Source organism: Populus nigra, chromosome 12 (assembly GCF_951802175.1).
Source record: "Populus nigra chromosome 12, ddPopNigr1.1, whole genome shotgun sequence".
Classification (NCBI taxonomy): Eukaryota; Viridiplantae; Streptophyta; class Magnoliopsida; order Malpighiales; family Salicaceae; genus Populus; species Populus nigra.
Genome location: NC_084863.1, coordinates 12,758,861 through 12,777,670, shown reverse-complemented (window position 1 = coordinate 12,777,670; position 18,810 = coordinate 12,758,861). Strand labels below are relative to the sequence as shown.

Here is an 18,810-nt window from a genome sequence, read left to right as displayed (position 1 = left end):
AGCGAATGCCAAATCTTATAACTAGGAAGAAACCTTCCACAGAAGTAAAGATCCTAATATAAAGGTGAAAAAAGGGAGAGAATTGCTTGCCTTCCCTCCTGCCCTATCAATTCAACAAAGAATCACCTCTTACTTCCTACGTTAACTTCCTTTATCCATCATGTCTTTATATTGCCTTGCATTAGAAATTGCTCATCAAAGATGGACAAGTCAATCTGGCAAGACCTCGCAGAAGACTCTGAGCCTAGCGATGATTACTGCTATCTGAAAGATGAAGAACCTGATGAATCTCGTTACCTACATCTAATCAATGCAGTCCTCAGCGGAACTGCTAGGCTTAACATTCTCTTGCCCACTGCTACAATCCTTGCCTTCACCATTTTCGCTCCTCTTCTAACCAACGATGGCATATGCACTACCTTGAATCGCTGGCTGATGGGTGCCTTATGGGCCCTTCTGGCTGCCTCCTGTGTCTTTTTCACGTTCACTGATAGCTTTCGCACATCAACTGGCAGGCTGTATTATGGTTTGGCAACATTTAGAGGGATATGGACCTTCAATGGAGGCAGGAAGAAACCATGCGTGCCGTCGGATTATAGGCTGAGGTGGGCCGATCTCTTTCACGCATCACTTTCTTTGATTGCGTTTCTTGCTTTTGCTGGGTCACATGGTGATGTTGTGGGGTGTTACTATCCAGCAATGCCTAGGAAAGTGATCAACACTGTTCCTCTTGTAATTGGTTTTGTGATTAGTATCTTGTTTGTTTTGTTTCCTTCCAAAAGAAGAGGGATTGGGTACCCTTTCTTGCTACAGAGGGAAGCGTTCTATTCTAGATGCTAGAATATAGCTCTCCTCTTTTCGCAAACCTGGAAACTGCTGTATTTTAAAACGAAAAAACAAGTGTCCGCTCTGCAAGATCATTAATGGAAGCTGATTTATGATAACAAAATGGCAAATTTCTGTGGAGTGCACTGTTTAAGAACTCTTTTAGCATCCCGAAATTTACAAATGTGAAACCAGAAGAACGATTCCCCCCCTGAAACATGAAATAAACTGCCTTTGTATAATGCATCGTGCCAAAAGCTATTAGGCTGCAAAAAATACATGAATAAACAAAAATTAATTGATTTGGTTCAGGTACAATGGCAACGCAAAGGAATTGATACACCAGGCGGTTTTCTCTTGTCTCTAACAATTGCTTCCTTGATCACAGGCAATTTTTGATGTATCTTTTTCCATATGTGATTCACTGCACCATTAGGAGAAATAGGACCAATACCACCTGGGTGACCATTTTCATACTGATATATCAGCTGGATCTTAGCCATATTTCGACGAAGTTCCTCCTTCTGCTTCTCGGAAATGCTTCTGAGATGATCCATCAGCCATGTGGGCTTCAAGGCATCATCACCTGCAACAAAAACAGAGAATTCTGTGTAATCCAAAATGCCTTCAAATGGCAGCTCAATGTTGTCGCTTACAATAACAGGTATACACAGGCTTTGGATGGCATCAAAAAGTCGGCAAGAAGTGGGGGTGTCCCCAGCTGGATGCAAACAGAATTCTGATGTTCTCATCCCTCTAATGGACTGCTCTCTCCCAGTGGCATTGGGGAAGCCTTCTTCCATGATAACACCAGGCTCATTAACCAGCAAGTCCCACAAATTTTCTCGAACTATGCCTCCCTGTCAACCATAATGTTAGCAACAACATAACACACGTCATCAAGCAAAACTCAAATGCATTTAGGTAATTTGATTGATATGAGGGTGGAAGTTAAACCCAATTAACTTTTCTGAACAGCCTCATATAAAATAACTCAAGACATAAGATCACCAATCAAATAGAAACAAACAAGAGAGACCCTCTCCCAGGGCCCTGCAACCCATATCCAACAACGCCAATTAATTTATATCAAATAAAACAATAAAAAAAGAGCAGCGATCAACCACAACAGTAAATGATCCAGAACAAATCAAATATTAAAAGCAACAACCACCCATATTGCTAAATCAATAAAACACACTACCTGTAAGAACAAAGACATGATCTTTCCCACCGGATCGCTTCCAAGCCTCGGAATTTCTCACAAAATCCACCACTTCCTTCTGCCTTTGATAATCCTCATTCCCTTCTTTTCTCCTAAAACTTCCCTTTCCTTTTGCAAGCTCCATTTCAGCACTCAACGTAGCAAAAAATTCCTAGTCCAGGTCACGGGTTGAGAAAAGTGAGGAGAGTGAAAGCGAGGAAGAGAGTTGGGTTTGAGCATGGAAGGGTGGTGGTGGTGGCGGCATTTTGGTCTAGGAATTTTGCTTTGTGCTTTGAAAGTGGCGGTTTTTGTAGGGGTGGTGGTGGGGGTTTTCCAGATTTGGTTAAAAAGGGTAGAATGGCCATTTGGGCTTCAATTTTTTTTTTTTTTTTGGGGGGGGGGGGTAGCCTATAGGTTATAGGATGATGAATTTTGGATTTATTAGAGAATCTGGGGTGTGTTAAATGGTTCACATTTTCTAACTTTAATTTCCTACTTCATTTCCTTTTTTTCCCCCGTAATTTAGTAGAAAACTAGAAAATATATTCATTTCTTGATATTTGATAAATAAAATCTTAATAATTTAAACCTACAGAATAATAGAATAATGCAAAATATGATTTTTTTTATTTTTCAATTTCATTACTTTTTAAATGTTTTATCCATAATGACATAAATAAGAAGATATATATATATATATATATATATATATATATATATAAGAGAGATGTTTTCCAACGAAATGTTTTATTTTAAAAATGAAAATTGGCTTTTCCATTTTTCTATCATGTAAAAACTTGTATTTTAAAATTCAATACAGAGTTATGTTTCTCTCTCTTATTTTCCTTTTTTTTTTCTTTTATCTGGAAAAGTATAGAAAACTCAATTTTTAATATATAGAATACCAAAATATATTATTTTATATTTTTTAATTAGTAATTTTAATTTTCTAATTTATATTCCAAAAAATTAAACATTTATATTTTTTAAAAGATTAACTAATTAACTTTCCTTGATTTTATAATTACCATGCTTCCAATGTTACTCTCCTTTGTGCTTATGTAGCATTTAACAACTGTTTCGGGACAGAAAAGAGGAAGGTAGAGTAAAAAAAGAAAAGAAAAGAGAAAGATATAGATAAAATTATGTTTCATAATGATATATATAAGATAAAATGATTGTCTCTATATCATGTTTGGTTATGGTGAACAAACCATAATAAAATATAAAAAAAGTCTATTTTACTATTAATATGTATTGTTATCAAACTTATATAGTTTAAAAAATAATTAGATTTTCTTTTATTTTAGTTTATATTAAGTGTTGAAATTAATAATATTATAATAATCTTAGTTATAAAATAAGGATTGACTAGATTGATTGACTCGAGGTCTAAACTAATTCGAATTTAAGAAAAAAATAGAGGAATGACTGACTAGACTTGATCTAGTAAAAAACCCAGGTCAACCCGGGATAAAACACAGGTAAAAAATCTATTAATTTTTTTTAAAAAAATCTTGGTAAAAACAAGGTTGCTTTAATTATTATTTTTTAAAAGCCTTTTGGTTTAGCCAGGTTGACTTTCCTGACCTGTGACCGAACCTTGCTTTGGGTCAACTTCGAAGTCGGATTTTAAAACTATTATAATAACCACTTTTATTCATACGTTAACTCAGGTCAACCTGTGTTGACCCTCTCAACTCATGACCTGAACCTTGCCTTAGTCGACTCCAAAGTCGAGTTTTAAAACTATTATAATAACAACTTTTATCCTTATATTTATCCAGATCAACCCGGGTTGACCTTCCTAAGCCGTGACCCGTGTCTTGCCCTAGGTTGACCACTAAATCAAGTTTTAAAAACTATGATAATAATCACTTTTGTTTTATGTTGATCCAGGTCATGTAAACACCCAACAAAAAAAAGTAAAGCCAGAAACGACTCCACCGTTGTTGATGATTTTTGAATTGGTAACGACACAATTTTTGTTGATGATTTATAAGTCAACAGAGGGATGTGTGCGCTGACGAACCATGCGTCAGCCATGGAAGCAATTTCGTTGATGATTTCTAAGTCAACAGAGGGTTGTGTGCTTTGACGAATCCATGCGTTAGCCGTGGAAACAGTTTCTTTAACGATTTATGAGTCGGTATCGACTCAGTTTTCGTTGATGATTTTGAGTCAATGGTGGCCGTGTGCACTGATGAATCCATGCGTTTTGTAAAACCTGATAAAAAATTTAGTCTTTGGCCGACCAATATTAGAAAGAATTGAAGGATATAAACTGGCCAACCTTAGAGAAAATCCTGATGGAGGAGGGCTGACCTATCCTAGGGGAGAATTGAAATAGAAACCGGCCAAAGATAACCCAAAAGAAGGATAAGAATAGCCTTGTCTAGCACCTAAACACCCCAGCTTATTTAAGAGGGGTATAAATACAAGGGGGAAGAGAAGGTGCCCTTCCTCTTCCTAAAAAACAGCCGGCCAGAAGCCTTGGCTGCAACAATCTCTCTTTTCAAAACAGAACCAAAATAGCATGCATGTAGGCCCCCTTGACCGTTGAGTGAGAAGAAAGTTAAAAGAAATGAGAGAAAACCATGAAAGAAAAGTGAGCTAGAAGGGGCGGCTAATGTAGTAAAGAAGGAAAAGAAAAAAATTAAAAGGAAAAAGAAGAATAACCATCAAACCTGCATTAAGACTGTTCAGAAACGTAAGGTAAGGCCAACACTATTTTCTTGGCTGGATATTACCCCAAATTTTGAACAAAAAAAAGAGAGAAAAGAACACTAGCATGAGAGTTTAGGACCCTAACACTTTGACTCAAGATTTATTAAACTAGGAGTGATGAACCTAAATGGAATGATGGACAAATAAAGGCACGTGTAGATTCTTACGAAGTGAAAAATACTTTAAAAAACAACCACTATTACAATATCAAACACTACCTAAAAACAACTGGTCAGCTGCTGTTAAAGAGGAGAATGAGGGTTTCTAAAATTTCCATCAAATTTTGAGGGAAAATTCTCTTTTTTTTTTTTATGATGTAGTAGGTAGATTTAAGCAATTACTTCATAGGAAACATGATCTCAATGGATTTAAAAGGCAAATATAAAAGAAAAGGAGTGAAAATTATAGAGAGAGAAAGCTTAAAGCCTAGGGAAAGGAAGAAGAATTTGGGAAAAACTTGTTGAAAGGCTTGTTTAAATCCATTCTAGATGTCTTCAGGTAAGTGATCTTACTTTTATTTCTTGTTTATGATGAGTAATTTGAGGAATTGATATTGATTGGTGAGCTTGAAAATGGATTAGTATAGGAAAACTTGGAAATAAGTATTTTTTTGTGTGTTGAAAATCATGTTTAAATGACTTCAATGTTGTTGTTAATGATGAGTATGTGATTTCAACTTTCATTTCTTGGTTTTGATAGTATTATTTGGATGATGGAGAAAGTTAGTATTGAGTTGTGTTGGGTTACGGTTTAGAAGGGTTTAAAAAGTGTTTATTATTAAAAGCATGATTAATGATGTTGAACCAAGTTAGAAATTAAAAAAAAATAAAATAAAAAAAACCCTATTGAACTTTTTGATTTTTGACCATTATGAAATTTTAATCTAATAAGAAACATAATTTTAGTTAAATCTACCGGTCATATTAAAAATTAAAAATTGCATTCTAGACTGTTCTAAAACTATCAAAACCTAAAATTTTTTTATTATTATTAAAATAATACAATAGACATTATTATACCAAAAATATATATATAAAAGATCCCCACGTAAATCCCCACGTCATGACTCCAGTTTCATGGCAATGGGCTTTGAGAGGAAACTGGACAAGCTAGATACCTTACAGATTTGATCGCTAGGAAGCCTTCCATTATTTTCACCTGAAATTCATCCACGTTTTCCCACCACCCTTTCAATTCATCTACTAACACGTACTGAAAAACCTACCTGATAATTTGTGCCGTCTTTGCCAGCCAAAATGGGATGCGAACTGGAACCCAGAAACTGAAGTGAAATTGCTATCAATGACTAGTTGACAACTCTTCTCAGGCAGTCTGCTACTTCCTACAAGCCTACAACCGTACAAGGTGTCTGCCTCGTCAAAATCATAACCCATCTAAAGCTGTCCGAGGTTAATTATCAGCCTTCGCATATTACTGCTTTACTGTAGGAGAGCGGTCTCCTATCTATGATAAGTTGAAAGGAACCGTGGATGCTCATCATGCAGCTCACCACAGCCGTAGGTAATTGGCCAAAACAAGAGGAGGTGGAGGAGGAGGAGGAGGAGGAGGAGGAGGATGAGGAAGGCTACATGCTAGAAGGCACACTAGACCATTATCTACCCAAGCTCGAGCTACATCAGCGAAAAATACCCAACTGAGATACAAAAATTAAGACCAGCAATGGCGGACCATTTAGAAAAGAAATATGAACAAGATTTCACATTTAATTTTCCTAAGATGGTCACAAACGCAAACTCTTCAAGTGGAAAAGCGAGCTTAACTGCATCCATAACAAAAAAAAATATAAAGGAAAGACAGCAAGATAAATCTCTAAAGCTATCACATGAGCAGAGAGAACGGCAGTTTTCCTACTTAAAGTAGTTATCGCTCCATCACAAACCCATCAAAATTCCAATCTCTTACAAGGTCTCTTCTCACAGCACGACTACGTACTAGTCGCGGGGGTCCTGTCATGTCATCATTACCTGGACTAGATGGTTGTGGGGTCACTTTGGATGATGATGCAAAGGAAGAGTTTGCTCTGGGAGGAGGGAGAGATAACTTCCTGGTTATGCAGTTGGCAATGGCAGAACATCTTCCTTCGTTGTCTGAACTTGAGACTGAGTAGCTTCTAAAGGAGTGTGATGGACTTTCTACGCTGTGGCATACAAGACATGCTAGACTCATATTTTGTCCACTATTTTCAGATCAAGGATATGTCTTTCTGCAAGTTATACGCCAACAGAAAAAAAGAACAGATCAGTATTTTGATAAATAAAACTTGGCATATCAAAAAAGAAAATCCATGAATTGCTTCAACCAAAATGTATATTCACTTCTTTCCTGGTGGACAGATGCAATTCCCAAAGCTGACAATGCAAATCCTCTAGCTCTCCTTTTACATATTTTAGCTATTCCTTAAGTGGATGATGACAATGCATTCAAATGACATTAACTTTCAATAAAGTAACACGAGCAAAAATAATTTGACTTTCGTACACTGATCACCAGGAAATTCATGCACCAAGATTATGGACAATAATTGGGTATATAGTGGGTGACAATACAGGGTTGGTAAAAACACTAGCAACAACAGAGATTGGTTGGGAATGCGAAGAGTCAATCCTTGCTTAACAAGAGAACAACTTATTCCAGCTAACCTGTAAAAAGCACCAAATCCTGTCTCAGTAACTATTCAGATTTTCCAGTTAGATACCGTTAGCGGCAACCATGATTTATCTATTAGTGACTACAGTTAACTTTGGAAGGTAGTAAATTATCATGACATGATACCTAATTACCCAATGTGATGCTACTTGTAAACTGAACATTAAGAATTTTGTCTGTCTGCCCAAGATTATTAATCCACGCATCAAATATCCTTTTGGCATAAGATTTTCCTTCTTAAAGCCTTGCATATTGAAAAAAGAAAAAGAAAAGAGAAAGAGTTGATGGTAATAAAGATAAACAAAGCTGCAATTTTATGGACAAGCTAGCTAGAGCTACAATAGGCTTCCATTAACACAGTAACGTTTCTTAAGCGGATCCTAGAAGCAGACCATTCTATCATTTTATTGCTTTCTCACTGCACTCTTCACCACTGAAGCTAAAGACCACAAGCTTCATTTGTCATATTTCATCCTATCTCAAGTACACTGCAACTCCAATCCTCAAGTGGATCTTGCCTTCCCCCAAGCATGAAAATGTAATACAAAGTCAGAAAATTCCAGCCCAAAAAAGATGACTAAACTACTAAAATCTATCACTTGATGCACCTACTTCAAGATTACAATATGTCATGAACAAACAAACTAGGTTCATCTTCTAAGATAATAATGCCAAAGGAATGAATATGCCTACAGAAATGGTCATATCAGACCTAAGAATCGGCAAAGTGTTAAACCCTAGACTTGATAATAATGGAATTCCTGAAAATTGAAAATTGATCATGAATTGAGTGTATGTTAGGGAAAATAGTGCATCCTTAGCTTTTTAGGGAGATAACCCCTTTTGCACTCCAATCCAAAAAGGCATTAAATGCCATCCCCTCCGTGAATACGCTTGTTATTGTACTCTCAGCAATGTTTCTCTTCCTGAAAAAGTAAACGAAATTTCTATAGGCTGACTGGTATGGATAAAAAATTACTATGACGAAACCTATAATTCATTATAGCCAATCTATTGCCATGCTTTGCTACTCGAGTACTTCACAACAGGATTCTCTACACATCACATCCACAAGCTAATCATCTTTCCTTGGATTTGCAATATGCACCTCCAAAACCAGCAACAACTAATCAGCACCTCCAAGTCCCATCTTTTCTCTACTAAATAAATCAAATAGATTTTCATAGCAAGAAAGGTTATTTCTATTTGCAGCCATACAAGCCAAACGGCATCCACATAATACCATACGAGGGGGTGTTCAAGAAACTACAAAGAAGATCAAGCAATTCATATAAGATCTTTGTTAGGAGTCTACTTCTAATGTTCCCCCTTCATACACTTCAATTTTTCTCCATGATCTCATGGGGCACAATCCATTGAAATTAGAGGTTAGAAAAATTCACACATGGGGACAAATCGGCTGCAACATTTACACCAAAGAGCATGTGTCATAGCAGTTGGTTATGATATGGGAAAGAAAAGCTAATTTCCTAAACAATTTCCAATCATGCTAGGAGTAGAACAGCCCAAGCCCGACCTCAGTAGCCAAAAACACACAGAACCAATAGAGATTATCTATAATCCACACATAACAGGTAAAGAGGGAAGCAAAGAAGTAAAAGAAACTCATCAGCAATATGCTAACATTATAAACCCATTAACCAAAATCCCAATTCAACACTGTCCATTAACCAGTTAATCACTAAAACTAACCTGTTCAATCAAAACAAAGAAAACCCATCTCCAAAATCATAAATTTATTCCCATATTTGGCAAATGAAACACAAAAAAAGATTAATAAACCCACCAAACAGAAACACATGCAAACGGACATGAATTAAAACAGAAGAGATCTAAACAAAAAGACAATTATGTTCAAATGATTGAGATCCTAGAGAAAGAAACCTTAAAAAAGAAACGGGAGTCACTCTTGTAATGGTAGTTTGCAGTGTTGTGGAGATTCCAGGGGTGGGAGAGGTTGAATATAACATTAAAAGATCCGAAAGATCAGAGCTCAGTTGTCATTATATCTTTAAGAGTTTTTGAACGATTAATTATTTATTAGTGTGCGCTTTTGTCTTGTCAGCTCAGCCTCTCTCTCTTCTTCACTACTTGTACTTGGGTTTGTTACCTAGCTATTATTTTGGGTCTGAATACTGACCAGTAAGATGGTCTCAATAAACAATTTTATTTTGTTGGGCATATCCCAGCCAATTTATTTATCGACTAAAACTAAGTTTTTGATTAATATTGTTATTAAAAGTATTTTTTATATTAAAATATATTTTTTATATTTTAATATAAACACGTTAAAATAATTAAAAAATACTAAAAAAAACATTAATTTAAAAAAAAATTAAGTGAAATATATTTTTAAAATACATTCAAAAGTAAAAGTGATTGAATATTATTATTATTATTTGTTTTTGCGTTTTAAAAACACTTTTGAAAAAATTTGAATTTTTTTATTTTTTTCTTTGTTTCAAACAAATATATTTTTGTATTTTTAGATTATTTTAATGCGCTGATATTAAAAATAATTTTTAAAAAATAAAAAAATATATATTATTTTGATGAATTTCTAAGTGAAAAACACTTTGAAAAATAATTACAACCATACTCTCAAACACACCAATTTCAAGCTGCTGTTTAACTTGCTTTTTTTTTATATATATAAAAAATTGATTTGTTTATTTGAATTATTTTTTATTTGAATTATTTTGATGTGCTGATGTCAAAAATAATTTTTTTAAAAAATATTATTTTAATACAATTTCAAATAAAATATATTATAAAAAATAACCGTTAACACATTCTAAAAGATCTCATTTGATCACTAAATCAAGTAAGATTAAAATTCCTGAGCATATTTTGAATACATACTTTTACATTTAATTAACTTGCATATTAGCGAGACTAATTTTTTTAAGATAATTTTAAAATCGCACATTAACATCATTGTAATATATTAAAAAGAATTTAATAAATTTATCTAAATATTAATTTTAATGTTTGAATTAAAGAAATTAAGAAAGAGAACATACCTCTTTGACCATTGAGCTAGTTCTTTAAAACTCATCCCAATTGAAAATTTATTAATCTTTAATGATTCCGTCAAACTTAATTTAAACCCAATAAAATTAGAATTAAGAATTTCACAATATGGTTTTAGTAAAACTAATTCATCAAGATTAATTAAGTGTTTGCCTGCATGATTTTAAAAGTGCATTTTAAATTGTTTTTTATTGAAAAAAATATTAAATTGATGTTTTTTCAACTATTTTTACTAATATCAATAAATTAATAATAATAATAAAAAATCCAAAAAATCCTCAGACTCTCACTATTCAGGACTTAATGTACTGGAGATTGGAATCATTTTGCCCTTTAAAAGAATATTTTATTATTATTTTTTAAAATTTATTTTTAATATGAGAACATTAAAATAATTAAAAAATAAAAATTCATTTAAAAAAATTATTTTTTTAAAAAACACAACATAGCTGTCAAGACAAATAAACTATTCATCTTCAATAATTACCACGGCTCAATGTCTAAAACCCTAAACGACTAAGTCCTGTTTGTTTCTATGTTTTAAAAATATATTTAAAAAATTTAAATTTTTTTATTTTTTTCTTTATTCCAAATTAATATTTTTTGATATTTTTAGATCATTTTGATATTTTGATGCGCTGATTTAAAATATAATTTTTTTTAAAAAAATATTATTTTAATATATTTTTAAATAAAAAATATTTTAAAAAACCATAATTAAACTCACAAACATTTTTGTCATAAAATCACTAAAAAAGTAAAGAGCCAATTTTGGAGGCAATATCATGACATAAATAAATATTTTCAAGAAACATATTCATACCCATTAAATCAAATTAATTATTTTAATCTTAATAAAACTTGAAAATTAATCTAATACCTTGCTTATCTAGAATCTAGTATAAATTAGATTTTATTTCAAACTATTTTTTTTTAAAACAATATTATTATTTTTAAAATTATAGCTTAGTTTAACCTAAAATCAACTCACCAACCTGCCACAAGAGGTTAAATCGCACCCAATTATTTTTTATAAATACGATGCCGTGTCAGGATTTGAACCTCAAGATATATTCACCACCACATATATATATATATATATATATATATATATATATATATATATATATATATATATATATATATATATAGCCCCTTCATGTAAAACATCCCTCCCTTCAACTTCTTTAACGCTAACTTTGATGCACCTCTTGATCAACGACACGACATGATCTTCGTCATCAAAATCAAAATTGGCAGGATCATCTCATCCAAGGGACGCAGTACCTCGACAAAATCTTCAAATATCACCACATGGGCCCACGTGTAAAACCCTAAACGACCAGCTTGTTTCTTTGCAAAATCAATCACAGAAGAACCAGTTTTTGAGGCAATATCATGACATAAAAATACATCCTCAAGATTATGCACGTCGGAGACCATGCCGGACTTGAAACTAGTGCGAGAATCAGTTGAGGAAACAAGTTGAGAGAAGGAACTAGGCATGACTAGTGTAAATCCTGCCTAAATATGTTTTTTTATAATAAAGATAATTTTTTAACAAAAAATAAATCTACATTACAACTATTTTTTTATATAAGAAATCAAAACTATAATTTATAATAGCCATTTTAATATTTTGCATTAATTGTGATAATCTAATTGTAGGGTATTAATTTTATTTTATTTTATTAAAATTATCATAAAAAATTATATTGTTGACCCAAAAAATATTTATATTAAAGTTATAAATATTTGGTAAAATAATATTTATTTTATAAAATAGGAGTATTAGTGAGAGAGGCTCATCACTAGCCCAGTTGAAAGAAGCATGATAAAATCTGCTTCCTTGTTATAACCGTAACGGCCATGGAAGACTTCCCCTTTCATCCATGTTTCCTTTCCTTGTGTTAAAAGGATTGGAATCGTATACTTTGGCTAGGTTTCCTCTTCCATTCCGGATTAAAGCACACAGTTCTTTCGGTCTCGATCTATAAATTCAAGTCATAACAATACATGTGAAGTCTCTCTATCCATCCATCTATTACTTACACGTCGATCTTCTTGTTTCTCCCTTTTCAATCGTTTCTTCAATGGCGCTTGCAAGAGTTGATGAAACCCTAATTGCAGTTAGCACCACTCTGGTTAATCCAGACAACAACACTGAACCCATGTTTCTTGTTCAAATCTTGTCGGAAAGTAGGAAAGAAACACGGGTTAGAGTCAGAGGACGATCACTGGCCATGCGAGTGGATGATAACCGGCCAACTGCTGCTGACCCAACTAGTTATTTCTTCCAAATCCCTTGCCAAGTTGTTGCTCAGCCCGCTTCATGCTTTCATTACGTTGCCCACATGATTTCTTGCTCCGATTTTAGTGCTTCTTTATCCAACGATTTGGCCTCAAAGATTGCTGCCTTTTCTGACAATCTTGTGAGGGCCGGTTGTTTTGGATTCTTCGTGTTGGCTCATGTGAAGGTCCTGGAGGAAACTGTTCATGTCGTGGAGCCGATATTTGACACAGATCGACATGTAACCGTATCAACGGGTGCATCGAAGAGAGTGTTAAAGAAGTTGGAGAAGGAGAGGTTTTACACGAAGCAGGGGCAGAGCAATGGTGATTCTTCTTCCGGTGGTACTTGTGTGGTTTGCTTGGAGGATTTTTCAAGTTCGGTGAAGCTATCAAAGTTACCCTGCTCTCATGTCTTTCACGAAAAATGCATCTTTCGTTGGGTGCTCAACTCCAAATCCTGCCCACTTTGTAGAAGTCAAGTGGAATAGCAGACGATTAACTCTAAATTGACATTAATTAATTAGCTTTTAGTTAATTCTTTTTGTCTTTTGGAGAATTATTCTATTCTTAATCTGTTGGTGTTCGAGAATGTATTGTTGATCAATTTTTGTCTTCTATATGTGCAATTGTTCGTGAAAATCTAAGAACAAACAATTACTGTGTGTTCATTAACTACATTTACTCTTATTTTAGCTTTAGAAATGACCAATGACATCAACTGAAACCCTTTAAAACAACGTGAGCAATTTAATTCATGGGGTTTGGGTATACTTGAGGATCAGTATATTCATTTTAATTTAATTCAGGGGGTAAAGGATGTAATGGAGTCTCATATATATTCTTGTATGAACACTATAATGTTGGTCAACATACTAGGTAATAGTAAGAAGCCTTTCTGCACAACATGTAATAACATGTAAACCAGATTGATGAGATCTTTGAAATTACCAAATGTGCACGTTGTGTTCGCCAACTTAACTATTCATCAAACTTTTTCTTCTTCATGTGGTGAATTAGGCTAGATTTTTATCATTTCATGCTTAATACCAGTGTGCATGTCCGATATTATACAAATACCATCATAGTCACCTATAATGTGATGTTGAAGAAGTTGTAAGAACCATCTCCAGTTGATATTATTTTCTTCTTCAACTAGTGCATAAACCAAAGGTAAAGTCCTATTATTTGCATTAAAATCAACTACAATTAATAACTTTTCACCTAAACCTTATAAATAGATGGGTGCTGTCACGGGGGTGCGAGCGCCGCGACGACGGAGGCTCTTGTTGTGCCTCCAAGTGTGAGGTGTTGTTTGTTACGAAGGGTTTTTGGATTTAATCATAGAATTATGATTAATGTTTAGGAGTCGCCACCTAGTATTATGGTCACTAGGAACCTATGGTCTGCGAGAATCTGAGTAAGGGACTGGTTGTGCAAGGGGAAGACGCATCACCCTCAGTGCACTCTACCTAAGGTAAGCTGTATTGTTATTTGATTGTTTTTTTTCTAAGTCGGGTTTCTATTAGTAGGTCTTTTTTAAGGTTCAAGGCAAATCTATCTTCATGAGAGAGTCTTTATCTTATTGGGTTAAATCCTAACTGTTCTAAAGTCTGAATTTTAGCATCGCATCTTTGTATCTTTAATACATGAGGGTGTACTTTATCGTGTAATTTTACACTCCATAAATATTAAAGTCTACATCTAGATCCTAAAAAAAGATTGGAAAAAGATTTTTGACATGTTGGTCAAATCCTAATGGATAATCATAAACTGGTTACGATATCCATTTTTGAATTTTTAAAACATGAAAAAGATGTAATTTTTGTTTATTTTATGAAAAATATTCTTGGAAAAATTTTAGAATTTGACTGTATGCATGAAAACAAAATATAATTTTTTTTTATTTTTAAAAAAGGAAATTGATTCAAAAGTTTTTGAGATTTTTTTCCTCAAAATGTTTTGATTTTTTTTTGAAATATTTTGGAAAAAACCGGGTATTTTAATACCGAATTTATATTTTATAGTATAAATATACAACCCGATATTATACAAAATTGGTAGAAAAATATTTAAGAAAATCACAATTTTTTTTGAAATGATTTTTGAAATTTTTTGTTTTTTTATAAAAATAAAATAAAATAATATATATATATATATATATATATATATAATATAATATAATATTAAATATGTGGGCTAGGCCAAGCCTAGGAACTTTTGGTTAGGCCGATCTCGGCCCAACATATCCTTTTCTTTTTTTGGGCCAGGCCGGACCCAAATGGTCCGGCCCAGGCTCGCATGTTTACTAGGCCAACCCAGCAACCATGCTAATTAATCATGCTGCATGTAGAATGAGAATTCGTAATACATGCAACAACTTGGTTAGCAGCAACGGAGAGACAACGCTACCTGAGGCCGGAGAGCCTAAATGGAGGCTTGACTGGTCGAGACGGGGAGGGGCTGCCGTGAGGACGGTGGTTGAAGCTGTGGCAAAGATGGCAGCTGGTGGCAGAGCAGGATGAAAGAAGGAGAAGAAAATCTGCAGGGGAAGAGGGACCGGCGGTCGCAGTGGCTATTCTTCCACTGGTGTGGATTTGGATTCGAAAGGAGGCTACGCCGCCGTCTGTTGGTGGAGAAGAAATGTTTATGTGGGATCCTCAAGGGTTGAAGAAGCAGCGGGGAGAGGGAGAGAAGAGAGAAGTGTTGGCTGGAAGAAAAACAGGAGAGGGATCTGATTTTTTACCCTTTTTGGACCCGATTTTCTCCTTCTTCAGGTCATGAAATGCACCCCTATTTATAGCAGGTGGAAGAGGGACATTTTATCTTTAATGGTGCCAAATCGTGGCCTTTGGTTTGGTTGGTAAGCATCCCAACCGTTGGTTCAAAATGTTCATCATGAGTTGTTAAAGCTACAGGAAAAAGGCTACCTGAGTTGGCCTCTTTACGCCGCCGCCAGGGCCAGTATCATGTTCATAGGCCTGAACAGACCATACTCGGGGATAGAGGGATGTCAGGTGACCATTTTGGTAGACATATGAGGCATTAAATGCACCTTAAAAATAGCTCCCTGAGCTGTCATTTTCGGACAAAAATTGGGGAAGACAATGAACAGTGACCAGACAACGCGTCGTCTGGTCCTTTTTTAAAAAAAAAATAGAAACGACGTCGTTTTTTGTTAAAATTAGGGATTTTTGCAGATCTTCAATTTAGTCCTCCATCTTTCAATTGATTTCAATTGAACCCCCAATTGACCATAAACTCTTGATTTAATGCAATTAGGCCCTTGCGGAACTTCAACTTCAGCCTCGTATTTACATGCCTTTTGCAATATAGTCCTTGGTCTCAGATTTATGCAATTTAACCCCTAATTGACCATTAAACTTTTAATTTCTTCAATTTCACCCCCAGTTTTTTTTAATTAAGCCCTTTAATTTTGCCGCCTTTTGCAGAAACATCCTTGGCTGTCAGTTTTTTTAATTTAACCCCTAATTGACCCTAAAACTTTAATTTTCTTGCAATTTGGCCCCTAATTTCAATCAATTAACTTTGTAAAAAATAAATTTGATCTTTTAAAACTCCAATATTCTCAATTAAGCTCAAATTAGGCTCCCAAACTTAATTTTTCACCAATTAAGCCCCAAATAAAATTAATTTGACCCATTTAAAGTATAATTAAGTCCTTGCACTTAATTAAATCCTTTAATTGAACCCAAATTAATTCTTAAACATAATTAAAATTTAATTTAGCCCATAATTAAATCAAATTGGCCTATTAAAAATTTAATTATGTAATTGGACTTAATTTTTATGCAAATTCATCCAATAATTATTTAATTTAACCTTGAATTTGCATTTTTTCTCCATTTTTAGGCATAATGGGGTACAATTAGGCCTTGAATTTCCTTTAAAAATTGCAGCTTGATTTCCCGACCTATTTTCTCCACTTTGTCAGCCTTTATTTTATTTGTTATTAAGAAATTGATTTTTTGAGAAGAACCCAGAATTGGGTTATGACAGGTGCCATCCACACTAATAATTGGCTTATAAAAGTTAAACCCCTCAATTGCAGGATCAAATCTCCAAAAAACTCTGCCAGAAATAATTGTTTCACTATCAAGTTGTCGATTATATTTGCACTTAACAACATTCTCAAGATTTGATTTTTGTAATGCCAAAAAAAATCTAGGTAACATTTCAAAAGAATCCTCACGTGTATCAAATTCCTCAAATATCTTTTGTTTTGTAGCTTATGCCTTATAGTAAGAAATTTTAAACTTATAATGCAATTTGGTTTTTTCCTCAAGTAATGTTATTTTGAATAAGAGTTGAAATCACTAATGCAATAAATTTTGAATCAAGTTGAGAGTGGTCCTTTTTTTATGTTTATATTGTTACATATGTGTTTACCTTTCAACTTTACTAACTCAAAGAAATTTGATCTTTTATGGTATCTTCCATGCAAGTACTATTGACATTCAAGTGCATGAACACATTATTATTGAACAAATATTTTGTTTGAATGTTGAACTTGATATTTAAGTGAATGTGCAATGTGTCATTGCTTAACAATATTTACTAAATAATCTTTAGTGCTGAAAGTTTGTCCAACTACCAAATCAACATTACCAATTAAATTTATACAGTAAATAGACCAATCATTACAAATTATGTCATCTACTCAACTATCAAAACCAAATTATGAAACATGAGGCCTCATTATCTCATCACCATCATCTGATGTTACAAATAAATCCATGACACCCTTATGTTCATTATCACTAGGTGTAGATGAGTCATACCTACGTTGATTACAATTTATAATTTTAATCATATTTTCATCTCAAATTCCCATAACTATATCTTTCATAACCTAGACATACTAGCACTGGTAAAATATGATGATTGTCTAAGTGGCTGAGCATATATAGGTCCAGATACAATAGTATTTCCATGATATTATATAAACTTTTATGTTTATGTCAAATACTCACATACAATTTCATCAAGTTCGATCCACTTTGGATGAATGATTCTATCATATTCCCAAAATTCACATCACATGCAATCAAATAGGAAAATACTGATGTTCCCCAACAAGAAACCTCTAATTGATATCCTGATTTCAACATCATTATAATTCAACACAAGTCTTCCATGTATAATTTGTTTGGTATCTTCTAATGACATGCCTTTATTAGCATTCAAGAACATAGATTTTTCATCAATATAAATGATACTATTATTCGTATCAGGAATAATAGTACCACCATAATGACATAACATAAAAAAATTGAAAGATATATTCTGTAAAAGAAGAATACCTATTTAATAAAAAATAATTTATCTCATAATTCAATACAAACCCTAATTGCTATTACTTAGACTTTAATAATATCAAGAAAAACATATCTAATTGTATCAATTAAAACTTAAATTATCTCAGTTGAAACAAAACCCTAATTACGATTATTTTTACCAGAATTCAATGCAAACTTGAGTTGTTATGATTTCAACCATAACTTTATTAATAACATCAATTGATTAAAAGCTATCTAATTGCATCAATTAAAATTTTTTTTATCTCAATTCAAATAATATTGTCAAATATAACAAGTAACCTCGAAATTCAATTTAAACCATAATATCTCTAATTCAAAGCTAATTGATTTCATAAATAACATGAATTGCATAAAAACACATAATTGCTTCACTCAACCCCAAAACTATCTTAACATCCATAAAATATCCAATTATCAAACAAAACATAAATAATCGTAAATCAAAACTCAAAACTTCTCAATTCAACAATGAAACCCATAAAATTAAGAAACAATGTAACTGTTTTACCTTGATTTTTTTTATGGCTAGATGGATGTTTTACCGCTTGTCGCGGCGAGGAGGCTGCAAATCAAGCTTAGGTCGATAGTTTGCAACCATATAACAATAGTTAGACTTGTGGAGACAAGAGGAACATGATTTTGGTGTTTTGGTGGTGGATTGAAAGCTATTTTCAGCATTTAAAGGCTATTTTGGTGGTGGTT

At 33.4% G+C, this 18,810-nt stretch overlaps 4 protein-coding genes across 5 annotated transcripts; 2 read left to right on the top strand and 2 right to left on the bottom strand.

Moving 5' to 3' along the window:
- The first annotated feature begins 201 nt into the window (after window positions 1-201).
- Window positions 202-840, top strand: LOC133669017 (protein DMP5-like). Its single transcript, XM_062089033.1, has one exon. It carries the CDS (start codon window positions 202-204, stop codon window positions 838-840), a length of 639 nt encoding a protein of 212 aa, XP_061945017.1.
- Window positions 841-920: 80 nt separating this feature from the next.
- LOC133669554 (probable arabinosyltransferase ARAD1) lies at window positions 921-2,415 on the bottom strand. Of its 2 annotated transcripts, XM_062089747.1 has the most exons (3): window positions 2,030-2,415; window positions 1,482-1,685; window positions 1,271-1,411 (listed from the first exon to the last, which is right to left on the bottom strand). In XM_062089747.1, exons 1-3 carry the CDS (start codon window positions 2,045-2,047, stop codon window positions 1,397-1,399), a joined length of 237 nt encoding a protein of 78 aa, XP_061945731.1. In that variant the 5' UTR covers window positions 2,048-2,415; the 3' UTR covers window positions 1,271-1,396. The 2 variants fall into 2 exon arrangements, with proteins under 2 accessions (XP_061945729.1, XP_061945731.1); XM_062089745.1 differs by having other exon boundaries at window positions 921-1,685.
- A 4,032-nt stretch (window positions 2,416-6,447) lies between these two features.
- Window positions 6,448-9,566, bottom strand: LOC133669403 (uncharacterized). Its single transcript, XM_062089522.1, has 2 exons — window positions 9,329-9,566; window positions 6,448-6,980 (listed from the first exon to the last, which is right to left on the bottom strand). Exon 2 carries the CDS (start codon window positions 6,941-6,943, stop codon window positions 6,638-6,640), a length of 306 nt encoding a protein of 101 aa, XP_061945506.1. The 5' UTR covers window positions 6,944-6,980; window positions 9,329-9,566; the 3' UTR covers window positions 6,448-6,637.
- A 2,741-nt stretch (window positions 9,567-12,307) lies between these two features.
- Window positions 12,308-13,444, top strand: LOC133668955 (uncharacterized). Its single transcript, XM_062088964.1, has one exon. The coding sequence runs from the start codon at window positions 12,571-12,573 to the stop codon at window positions 13,255-13,257; it is 687 nt and encodes a 228-aa protein (XP_061944948.1). The 5' UTR covers window positions 12,308-12,570; the 3' UTR covers window positions 13,258-13,444.
- The last annotated feature ends 5,366 nt before the right edge of the window (window positions 13,445-18,810 follow it).

What these genes read in the sequence shown, in the direction of transcription:
- LOC133669017 (XM_062089033.1), top strand. Translation starts at nt 202, where the DNA reads ATGGACAAGTCAATCTGGCAAGACCTCGCAGAAGACTCTGAGCCTAGC.
- LOC133669403 (XM_062089522.1), bottom strand. Translation starts at nt 6,943, where the DNA reads ATGAGTCTAGCATGTCTTGTATGCCACAGCGTAGAAAGTCCATCACAC.
- LOC133668955 (XM_062088964.1), top strand. Translation starts at nt 12,571, where the DNA reads ATGGCGCTTGCAAGAGTTGATGAAACCCTAATTGCAGTTAGCACCACT.